Source organism: Ambystoma mexicanum, chromosome 4p, assembly GCF_040938575.1.
Source record: "Ambystoma mexicanum isolate Mex_15411 chromosome 4p, UKY_AmexF1_1, whole genome shotgun sequence".
In the NCBI taxonomy this organism is placed as follows: domain Eukaryota; kingdom Metazoa; phylum Chordata; class Amphibia; order Caudata; family Ambystomatidae; genus Ambystoma; species Ambystoma mexicanum.
In genome coordinates this window covers 799,560,825-799,573,075 of record NC_090927.1, presented here as the reverse complement: position 1 = coordinate 799,573,075, position 12,251 = coordinate 799,560,825, and the positions used below count along the sequence as shown (strand labels likewise).

The window sequence follows — 12,251 nt, the reverse complement described above, 5'->3', positions numbered from 1 at the left end:
CACATGGCACTTTTACCGAATCTCCATGTCCCAGTGCTACCTGCCTTTTTTTTGGCACTAGTGGCGTTATATGTGCTCCTTGCTCAGCCATTTAATGTTGTGGAGACGCGCCAGAACCAATCACCCAGCCATCTCCTACACCCTCACCCCGCTCTTGCCTGCACCTTGTTAGCGGCACTCCCCCTGGGGGCTGCTTCCATCCGAAACTACGCACCACGCACAGCCTGCCCTGCATCACGCTACCCAGTCCATGCGCTAGTAATACCTGCCTGGATTCCTCAAAAGCAAAATGTTTGTTGGAGAATGTGGGCACACCGACTACCTATTGCCATGCTTTATTGTTTTTTCCACATTTCTATACACACTTAAAATCTGCAGTGAATCTCAAGAAGGGGCTGTTAGAAAACTAAAAGTATTTTCAATGTCTTAGGAACATAACTGACGATGAATCTTTCGTGGATGAATTAAGAGTAACCCTACGCTTTTTTGCATCTGTGCTGGTCCGCAGGATTCAGAAGGTAGGTGACCATTTGTACATTTTCCTTTTTTTTATTGCCCTTTTTTAGAAAATGGTGGTGACTTATTGATGGCTTTGTAGTGATTTTGAATACCTTCTTCAGCGTTCGCTTTTAACTCCATTTCATCTGTATTCGTCCAATGTTTTTCTGGTCTATGGCACCTTTTAGTTGTAATTAGTGATATATTCTAAAAGTATATCATCTGTGGTGAGTGTAATCTATAAACTGATCCTTATTGCATGTAACATTATTTATTTGTGCCTCTTTAGCGCAGCAGGGTGCAGCCAAAATATTGGTATAGAGCATATAGGGTGAGATTGTAATGTGGGGGCTGAAAAGTCTACCAGTGTCATTAATCTGCTTAGATTTGGCTTGAGTGGTGCTTTAACATTAATATTAGACGTGGCTTATAAGTGGAGCTTTAGAGCCAGTAATAATGGTGTCCCTAAAGGTTTGCTGTATTTCGCTATTAGTTTGACTACTTTTTTCATACTAAGGGATTATAGAGCCTCCAGTTACCGCTTACTTAGAAATTCAATGTTTAGACCAACCAATTATATCAAAAATAAATTATTGATTTATAGATCAATCATCCTGTTGATTATTGTCTCATTGTTGAAACACACTGGAAAATGTTAAAACCAATGCATGCACGTGATCACCCAGATAGTGGTCACAACTTTGAATGTTGAAAACCGTTGCCACTATGAATTTAAATGTCTCTACTAATCGTCACAATCTCAATTTGAGACTTGGTATTTGGCCGGCACTGTTGCCTAAAATGTATCAATTGATTTATCCTTTACTTTGTGATTTTGTTCAGGGGGTCATTTCATGACCAATGGATGAACTTGTATTTTATGACATTTTGGTGGATTTGATAAGACCCGTTGTAACTCACCCAGTTAAAACAACAAAGACAGCTGCTCATCCAACATTGAATCGTTGGTTTGATAGAGACTAAAAAAGTGAAACGGGAACCTTAACATCCAATGAGAAACATATTTTGGCTGACATCACATATTCTAGATCAGTGTGCAAAGCTACCATTGAGCTGAAAAAGAAATTAGAAATTGACCAAAAATGAGAAGAACTTCATGCATCTATTTGTGAACATGATTATTAGGGCATGTTTTGGAAAGTTGTTGCATTCAGAAGCACATCTGTGAGCTTGACGCCAGTGATGAGAAACTGCGCATTGGATTCCAGGGAATGTCTTTTCACGCCTGCAAGGCATATAGTGTGGAAGGGATTCTGCTCTAGTATCTACATCCTTATCCGATATCCGAGGCTCTGAAAAGCATGACTGCATCAGGACCAGACAATATGCTAGTGGAGCTGTTTAAAACAGAACCGCAATTCTGGGTTTCTCGGCTTGATAGTTTGGGGAAATGTATATGCCAGCATTTTAACCTTTAGACTGTTTCAATGGATCCAAGAGGAATGTATGCTCCACCATGTGCAAGCTAGGTTTAGAAAGGGAGTCTGAACCATTGCAGAAGTCTTTAGGTTGTCTTTGATCATCCAGAAGTAAGTTTTCCAAAAATCTTAAAAGCTATGCCTTTTTATATGTACTATTTGTTGACCTAAAGGCAGCCTTCGAAATGTAAATCGAGACTTACTGTGGGAAATGCTGGTGAAGCAAGGAACTTCACCACAAATGCTGAAATACATCAAATCCCTTTATTGTAGAAATATGGCAGTCGTCAGATGGAGCCATTTAGAGGAAAACACAGAACCAGTCCCATAACCCGGGGAGTAAGAAAGGGTTGTGTAATGGCCCCTTACTTGTTCTCATTGTTTATTAATGACTTACTGCACTACTGGTGCATCACATGCACCCTGATTGATACATATAAACTGAACATTTTACTATTTGCGGGAAGATGCAGTCCTGCTTTCAACACCACTACAGTTATGTTATGTTACTTTGCATTTATATAGCGCCTTATGTACCATTGGTACTACATGGACTAAGGAAAGTGTTTAATGAATTTGTGCGATTGTGCAGAACTGAAGATTTGGTTATCAACGTAGCAAAGACCAAGATGATGATTTGTCACAGTAGAAAGTTCCCACCAGTAGTTATAGATTTGGACGGTGTCAGCATTAAAAACGTGAATGAGTTTGATTACTTGGGGTGTGCTGGGGGGGAGGGGTCGGTGGGTTTGATTTAAGTCAAAAGGCAATTGGCATTCTCAACTCTTAATATGTGCTGCCCTAAGCTTTTCTAAAAAAAATGTGGGGACTGTGCAGTGGAACCTACTATTGATGTCTCTGAGAAGCCATCTCTTATCACCTTCTATTTATGGTGCCGAACTCTGGGCCTACAATAATACAGTAAGATCGGCCATCTAGTTATCAGTGAAAATCTATTTTTTTTAAGAAGTATTATCCCTGCCCTGGTCGACATCAAGCGCATTGGTTAAAATGGAACTGAGCGAGTTGGCATTGATAATGCAGTACAAATGTAACCAGTCTTATTATGGATCAAAATGTCATGCCAGGATCTGATCGTCTTTAGGGAGGCGATGCAGGACGTTTTATCGACTAATCACTTGAAACCTTGAGCTCGGTTTATGCATGTAAAGCAGGTTCTGTTCAAAATTGGCTTGGGCTCCTTATGGGACAGCCCTGAAATAATTGATCACACTAAATAGTGACAAACCAAAAATATATATTGCAGTTGGATTTTATTTAAGTTTTTTTTTACAGAATTTTATTGATTTTCCTACCAAGATTCAATTGACAAATTACACAAGACAACAGCCGAAGCAATCAATTAAAGAAATGGGCATTCGTACTGCGTGATTGCCCAAGACAAAAATAAAAATGTTCACATTACTGAGTATTGAACATTAACCAAACAGTACTTAAATGGCTGTATGTCTATGCCAATAGTCTCAAAGATGAATGGGTTCCCTCCTCCCACCCTTCCCATGCTCCCTTTCCTCCCACCCACCCACCCCCCTCACCCATCTGGGAGATAGCTCTGGGTAACAAAACAATTGTTATCTCTTTCACAGTACATTGCAGTTATCAGACTAGTCACCAAGACCATTGCCTTTCCTGTCACTCTACCAGGGCTGGTCCGAGTCCACTAGTACTGTAGTCTTTCTGTTGGTCTTCGGTCCACTGGCTCTCTTCACTCTTGACTCTAGGCTGCTTTCTTTTGTGCGTCTTTGTGTGCAGCGTAATATTCCATGAAAGGGAGCCAGCTTTATCCAGCCACTCCCTCTTTGATTGGCAGGTTGATGCTTTTCCATCTAACCGGGAGACAGACTCTGACCGCCAGAAGCAGGTTCCTGGGCATGTGCAAAAGCACTGTGTTTGTCCCTTCTGCGTCTGTTTCTACACCAAACAGTATAAGTAACGGGGGATAAGGTTCTGCCGTTGCCGTCTATGGCTTGTATCCAACCTAGGATCTCTTTCCAGACCATCTGAACTCTTGCATCACATGATATTGAACACATCACATAATATTGCACTTGTGCGCTCTTAATGTCACTGGGCCTAGTAAGATCGTTGTCTTTGTTCTCCCCTGTTCCCCTCCCTTTGCCTGGTCACGCTCTGAAACACTTGTGTATGAGTGCGATATAAATAAAATATTTAATTTCATTGCACATCCCCACCACTGGTGCCAATAATCACAGACTTGGGAGCACCCCCTCCAACAATATGGCGTAACCCCATGATATATTTTTGCTAACCTCTGTGTAGTTGGATACCATCGCATTAGTAACTTCCCATTATGCATCTTATATTGCATCGTTATTGATGTGGGCCATACAGCCCTTTGTATCACCACCCACGTGTCTGGGGAATCCTGCAGCCCCAACTCTATCTCCCATTTAGCCTGTGTGTGCGTGGTTGTGGCAAGTGCCCTCTAGTGACTAAAGCATTATACAAGTGTGTAATTAAACCTCCTGGAGTGGCGGCGTTCACTCAAAGTGCGTTCAAAAGGGTCAGTGGCCTTTGAAGGGAGTCTCCCGAGTGCGATTCTAACATCACGCTTCTCAGCTGCAAGTAGTGCAGTGGCGATATAATGATGCCCTGCGCTGCCTCCAATTCTGATTTTGTCATATAGGTATCTTCCTTTCACATCTGGCCCGCTCTGACCAACCCACCCTCATACTGGGGTTGAAAACGATTCGGGTCAACCAACAAGTCTCTAATGGTGGCGAGGGGCCCAGAAGCAGCTGAATGGGACCGGCCAGGACATCACTCCCTGCATTTTCTGTGTGGGTCTCGACTGGGAGCACAATACCCCCAAGACTGGATGCTCCCGAATTCGATATGGCATGGCTCTATAAGGGACCTATAGCCACTCGCCCAGGGTTACTTGTGCTAATAAACCATTCTCAAGGCAGACCCATTATTTCTCGGTATTTTACCACAGGTGAACCAGAAGTACGCAAAGTTGTGCAGCCCTATAATACTCATAGAGATCCTGGTAGCCCATCCCCCCTTATCCTTGTTTGTTATTAAAGTCGTGTATGGTATCCGGGGTTTCCGGCCGGCCCACAGAAATGCTAGTGGGGTACATTTCACTTCTTCATGGAATGCCTCTGGGACCACCACCTGTAGTGTTTGAAAAAGGAATCATAGTCTGGGGCGTATGTTCATCTTGATTGTTGTTAATCTGGCTGTCCAGGAAAGTGTTATTTTGGACCACCTACCTAGGTCTGATTTAATGGCGATCCACAGGGGCATATCATTTACGCGGAATACGCTCAGTAGGTCCTTTGTTATCTGAACTCCCAGATACTGAATTTCCTCAGCTGGCAACTGGAATCCCCAATCTGCTTTCAGGTGGCCTGGGAGAGCAGAAGATTACTGCAGTGTGATAGCAACTGTTTTGTTTAGGTTGGCATGAAATCTTGACCGGGCGCCATATTCCACTAGAGTAGCAAAAAGGGCAGGGATCGACTCTGCTGGGTGAGTGATGTATGCTAAAATGTCATCAGCAAATAGTGGCAATTTATATTCCCGCTCCGATTTTACCAACCCTCGTATTTGGGGATTTGTTCGAATCACCTCCGCCAGCGGCTTTAAAACCAGGGCACACAAAAGGGGCGACAGAGGGCAGCGCTGTCGTGTGCCCCGTGACAAAGGGAAAGATTTTGAGGCAATACTGTTGACCAAGACTTTGGCCGTGGTGTTCCGATATAGCGCCAGGGCTCCTGACGTCCATTGCTGACCCTGCCCTGCCCACTCCATTGCTGCCTGCAGAAAAGGCAATTCGACCCTGTTGAATGCCTTCTCCACGTCGATGGACATCAGGGTGGGACAATCTTCACCTTCTTCAAAAGTAGCGATTAGGTCTAAGGTTTTACGGACATTGTCCATGCCGTCTACCTCTTACATATCCAACCTGATCTGTGAGTATTAGTAACGGTAATATGCGGGCGAGGCAATTGACTAGTACGCTTGCATAGATCTTAGCGTCAACGTTTATACGTTTAACTTTTTAAGCAGGGATGGAAGTAAGACCACCTTTAAGAAATAGCGAAGGACAAAGCTACATCTGGGTTTCAAACCATATCTTATATTGTCCATATATCGAGTTAAGAGGAACTTGCTAGAGTCCATGTAGGTACTCTTGCCCTGCATTCCTTTATTGGCCATCGGTCTGGTATATCTTCGCAGGGCTGCCCAATGTGCAATTCGGCTTATGAAGATGAATATAATTTCCTGTTCTTTTGTTCAGTGCTTCATGAAATCTGACGAACATGGTTCATTCCAAAACTGAAGGCCCATAGGATCAGAACTTTGGTTAAAGCTCGAGATTTGTGTAAGATCTAAAATGATGTATCTATGATATTCGCAGTGATAAGCTTTCTGATAAGAGCGTGGAATAGACGACACATGTTTCTATGATTTTCCTTTTCTTTTTTCAAAAACCTATTTTTTTAAAAACCATGTTGATCACGTTTTTATGGTTGAAACATAAAGGAAAGAAAAGAAACCGTGAAATTAAAAGTTCTGCTACCCCCCAACAATTTTCCTCATAACATTACCAGATTAGCAGCCATTCAACACATGTAGATCATGATATGTAGGAAACACAACATTATCATTGGGTTTCTCCAGCATGGGGTCTGGCATGGATTCACATGCTCATGAATGTTCCTCGTCGTCAGGCTGGGAATCCTCGGTAAAGAAAAATTCAGTATCAGTTTCGTTTCTGATCTGTCTTTCTTAGTAGTAACCAATCACTGATCTCTGGGTCATACTGCCCCCAGCCAATGACTGCCCTCTCCATAAGCCCCTCCCCTGGCAGCCATCCTCAGATTTTTACCACACGTTCAAGTGTTGGGAGTCCTCGTGCTTTAGCTCTCGAGCTTTTACTGCGTTTTCGCACTTTTTCAGGAGAATTTCTCATTTTTTCGGTTTAATCGAGCCTCAAGCTCCACCGTTTCCACTTCCGATAACGGGGACCCGTTTCGGAATTCTTCTACGCCCCTCAAGGGTGACGTTTTTGTCGAGTTGCGCTTCTTGGAGGTTCCAGAAGATCTGAGGCCTACCTCAACGGACATGGCCTAGGACAAGGGAAGCTCGACGCCCGGATCCAAGCTGTTCAGGAGCTGCCCGGGATGCGGATTGCAAAATGTTTTCAAGGAGGACAAGCATTTGAGATGTCTCTACTGCCTTCATGAGGACAGGCGCACGTGGAAAAGGACTGCGCGTTCAGCAAGAACCTGTCGGAACGGACCAAGCAAGATCGTCGTTCCCGCCTCGCCGCCTGGCTGGAGAAGGGCACAGCAGGTGAGAAGGCGAAGAAAAAGTCAGAGCCCTAGGAGTCCTTCAGCAACGGCAGCCCTTTCGGAGCTCCGGAGGCAGACAGGGAGCCTCCAAGGGATCCAGCGCTGGCTCTTCTACGTACCACCAGGCGGCCCGCTCCTCGTCCCAGGAGGCCTACAGAGGCCGCGGCAAGCAAGGAGGGTCTCGCCGCCGTCGTCAAAGAGGCCAAGGCGGCAAGGCCTCTTCCAAGCAGGACTGAACCGGCCGTAGTGTCGGGGCCCTCACCGAAGCACCCCGGTGGGAGGTCGGCTGACGAAGTTCGTCAGCGTGTGGGAGTCCATCTCCACCGACCGTTGGGTGCTGGACACCCTGGCCCGCGGACACTCGCTAGAATTTCAAAAGAAGTGTCCTCGCATTCCTCCCATGGCCAGGAAGGAGAATCACGTCCCTCAACTGCTGTTGGAGGTAAGGGTGATGCTCAAGAAAGGTGCCATCGAGCTTGTCCCCAAGAGACTCCGGGGCTCTGGAGTATACTCAAGGTACTTCCTCGTCAGAAAGAAGACAGGCGGTTGGCGCCCCATCCTGGACCTGCGTCGGTTAAACAAGTACATCAAGGCACAGAAATTCAGGATGGTCACCCTCCAGCACGTGCTGGGACAGCTGGAGGAGTTCGACTTCCTATCGCCGTTGGACCTGGAGGATGCTTACTTCCACATCTCTATTCTAAAAGGACACAGAAAGTTCCTCAGATTCGTAGTCCAGGGGCGTCACTACCAATTCAGAGCCCTGCCGTTCGGATTAAAGTCGGCACCCAGGGTGTTGACCAAGTGCCTCGCTCCAGTGGCGGCACGGCTGCGTCTGCCGGGGATCCACGTCTACCCCTACCTGGACGACTGGCTAATCCGTGCAAGGTCAAGAGAACTCTCCGTCGAACACACAGCAAGGACCGTCCGCCTGCTCACGGAACTGGGATTCGCCATCAACTACCCCAAATCCCACCTGGTTCCTTCGCAGGTAGCACTGTTTCTGGGAGCGAAGCTCGATACAGTGGAGCGATTGGCATCTCCGTCGGAAGAAAGGACGAAGGCCATTTTGGGCAAGGTGCAGCGCCTGTTAGCCGTGGATGTGGCCAGGGTGAGGTCCATCAAGTCCCTCCTCTGGATGATGTCCTCATGCATCTACCTTGTGCCCCTTTGCAGACTTCGGATGCGTCCGTTACAAGAGTTCCTCGACGCCTGCTGGATTCAAGCGGCGGGCAGCTTCAAAGACGAGGGGTTCCGTCGGGCGATTCTATGGTGGGGTACCCGTGTGCACCTCACGGCAGGCACAGACTTTCAGACCCCGGAATATCAGGAGACAGTGACGACGGACGCCTCCCTGGAGGGATGGGGGGCCCACACTGGAGATCTCCACGCAAGAGGGCTCTGGCTCCCGGAGGAGAGGTCTCTCCACATCAACATCCTGGAGCTACAAGCCGTGTTCTGGGCACTCAAATCGTTCCTTCCGTCCCTCAAGGACAAAGTGGTGATGATCTTCACCGACAACACCACCACGATGTTCTACATCCGGAAGGAGGGAGACACCAGATCCCCAGCCCTATCCAAGGAGGCCCAGGATCTGTGGCACTGGGCCGTCACCCAGGGGAGGTTCATGGTTCCCTTCCACTTGGCAGGAATAAAAAACACCATCGCCGACTCACTCAGCAGGGAGCTGCGCTCGTGCCACAAGTGGGAACTACGCCAGGACCAGGTGGATCGGCTCTTTCAACGATGGGGCAAACCCCAGATCGACCTGTTCGCGACGGCAACAAACTCCAAGTGCCAGAGGTTCGCCAGCAGGTACACACAGCCGAGGAGCATGGGCGATGCTTTCTCGTTCCCTTGGGACTGCCTGTTCCTGTACGCGTTCCCTCTGTTGCCGTTGCTGCTCCGTCTCATCAACCAGCTCAAGAGGTCCAGGTGCAGGATGATCCTCGTTGCACCGGCGTGGCCGAGACAGATCTGGTTCCCGGACCTTCTGGACTTGTCAACGTCCCCACCTATCAAGCTGGCGACGGACGCGGATCTTCTCTCCAGAGAAGGAGGCACCATGCTTCATCACGACCCGGAGTCGCTGAACTAGCAGGCTTGGCTCCTGCAGCACTAGAGTTTGGAGGATATGATATCCCCGCTGACTGCAGAGAGGTTCTTGCAAAAGCCAGGGCATCGTCAACTCTCAAGTGCTATGGACATAAGTGGAAGAGGTTCTCTGTCTGGCGCCGTGCACAGAAGATTAACCCTCTGCGGATTACAGCCCCTCAAGTATTGCCGTACCTACTGTCGCTGGCCAAAGCTGAACTGGCTCACGCCTCCATCAAGATACATCTGGCTACCATCTCCCGATACTCCAGAACTACAGGACGGGCGTCCTTGTGGTCTCATCGCCTGCTGAAGGAATTCATGAAGGGACTATTCCGATCGTTTCCGCCGGTGAAGGCCCCTGCCCCGGCGGGGGAGCTAAACATGGTGCTGACCAGGCTCATGGGGGCCCCATTCGAGCCTATGCATTCGGCGCCGTTGAAGTTCCTGTCGTGGAAGACAGCATTTCTCGTGGCCATCACCTCCGCACGATGAGTGGGAGGGATCCAGGCCCTATCTTGCAAGCCTCCATACTTGACTTTTCACGACACAAGGGTGGTGCTGAGGACGCACCCCTCCTTTATGCCCAAGGTGCCGTTGGACTTCCACCTCAATGAGCCCTTGTGGTTGTCAGTGTTCTTCCCGCTGCCTTCATCGCAGGCCGAGAGGACTCTGCACTCGCTGGACGTAGCTAGAGCGCTGAAGTTCTACGTGGACCGCACAAAGAGTTTTCGGAAGACATCACAGCTGTTTGTGAACTTTGGACCTGTGAATCAAGGGAAGGCTCTCTCGAAGGCTTCCATTTCCAGGTGGCTCTCCGGCTGCATCATGCACTGTCACCGGTTGGCAAACCGACCGCTGCCCGGCCGTCCGAGAGCCCATTCGACCAGAGCGATCGCTGCTACCTGTAACGCTCACCTGATTCTCGCAGAGGCGCCGGTCTTGACTGGGCGACTACCGTATCTTCAAAGGTGATGTGTAGCACCCGGTTGGCTCTTTGGGCTGGACCTCTGTGCACTGTATGCCTGACGTGTAGAGTAAGATGTCTGCAGATAGAAAATATGGGGTTAATGAACTGGGGTTATTGGGGTGTCCCTATCTCTTTCCTCTTCTCCTCTCCTGTAGACCCCCAAAGGTTAACGCTCTCACCTTAGGTAAGTGAATGCCGGGCTCTCCATCTGCCTCGGGGCAGGGTGCTGTAACCAGTTTCTTCACTGGATAGGTAGCGCAGGCCTCTTGACTTCAGAGGACTGCTGTCCGTCGTTTACTGCACGAACGGTAAGTTTCGAGTCATTCAAATGTCTTTAAAGTCTTTAGTAATGATGTCTCTTGTTTTGCAGGGTTCCGGCGATGGCGGATGACGGGCTGAAGTGAGTTGAAGATGGAGCCCGTGTGATGAATAGAAGCGCCTGGAAGCACGTAAGTAAGCGCTTGTTGCCTGCTTCACTATGCGCTCTAACTGTCTTTTTATTTTGCAGGTACGAGTTCGGAGCGGCTGCAGGGTGCCGGAATACCCACTGGATTAGATGTGGAAAGGAGTAATGGCACGTGAGTATTAAAGTTCCCCAATGTCTTTAAACGCACCTTGTTTTGTCTTTCAGATGCGGGATGCAGCGCCGAAGGCCTCCGGAGCGTGCGAAGAGTTGGTAAACTTTTGTCTTTCAGATGCCGGAATGCAGTGTGAAGACCTCCGGAGCGCACAAAGAGTAGGTAAGCCTTTGCCTTTCAGATGCCGGAATGCTAACCTGTTCTTTCTTGTCTTTATAGGTGTTGCTGAAGACTGGATTCAGGATGGTAAGCCTTTGCCGTTCAGATGCCGGAATGCTAACCTGTTCTTTCTTGTCTTTATAGGTGTTGCTGAAGACTGGATTCAGGATGGTAAGCCTTTTTCCTTAGGCCCAGGACCGGATGCAGAAGACACGATGAGCGTTCTGCTGCAGAGGTTGCAGAATAACGCAAAGCAAGATTCATCCACCGGGTGTGGTTTAAATAGCCTCCTGTAGTGCTTAGGTGTCTCCTTCCACAGCCACGCCTAGGTAAGAAAAGAGTTCCTGATAAGAAAAGAGTTCCTGCCTTCCAGAAGAGTTCCAGTGTTCTGAATCTAGGGAGTGGCTCCAGCCCCACCCAACAGGAAAAGTAGTTCCAAACAGAAGAGGATCAGAGGCTCAACTGGCAGGCAAGTAAGCAGCATGGTCTGCTGAAGGTAAGTCCACCCAAGCATTATGAGCCCGGCGCTTCCAGCGCTGGGACTGGGCATATTTATGAGCCTGGTGCCACTGGCGCCAGGACTGGGTCCAAAAGGTCCCAATTGGGACTGGTTGGCAATCGGAACCTGGGTTATGGATCTGCTTCCAAGGGAGTTGGGAAAACCCTGACCTTTTGGAAGCAGAGATCATGACACTACCACGGCGTTCCTGTCTGGTGTGCCCTGCTGGACATCTGCAGGGCTGCTACGTGGAGGTCGACGCACACCTTCACAAGATTCTACTGCGTCGATCGGGACTCCAGGGAGGAGTCCAGGGTCGGCCAAGCAGTGCTGCGCAACCTGTTCGCTTAAGGTGAGCCTGGTGAGGAGGTAAGAGATGCTTAATGTTGAGCCTGTTGCCACCTCCCGTGGTTGTGCATGTGTATACTGCTATGTATTCTTATTTTCATGAGCATGTGAATCCATGCCAGACCCCATGCTGGAGAAGGAACAAGTTACTTACCTGTAACTGTTGTTCTCCTGCATGGGTCTGGCATGGTTTCAATGCGAACCCTCCCTTCTTCCCCTCTGTGCCTCTTCACTTGGTCATACTGCCACTTTACGTGCTACCAAATCTGGGGATGGCTGCCTGGGGAGGGGCTTAGGGAGAGGGCAGTCATTGGCTGG

At 48.4% G+C, this 12,251-nt stretch overlaps 1 protein-coding gene across 13 annotated transcripts in view; it reads left to right on the top strand.

Annotated features, from left to right (window-relative positions):
• SNX14 (sorting nexin 14) overlaps positions 1-12,251 on the top strand; it is a 2,214,134-nt gene that overhangs the window by 478,287 nt on the left and 1,723,596 nt on the right. For all 13 annotated transcript variants that reach the window (XM_069606348.1, XM_069606351.1, XM_069606342.1 and 10 more), the window contains one exon: positions 431-518. In XM_069606348.1, the coding sequence (XP_069462449.1) occupies positions 431-518 (88 nt within the window). The remainder of the gene's footprint in view (positions 1-430; positions 519-12,251) is intronic.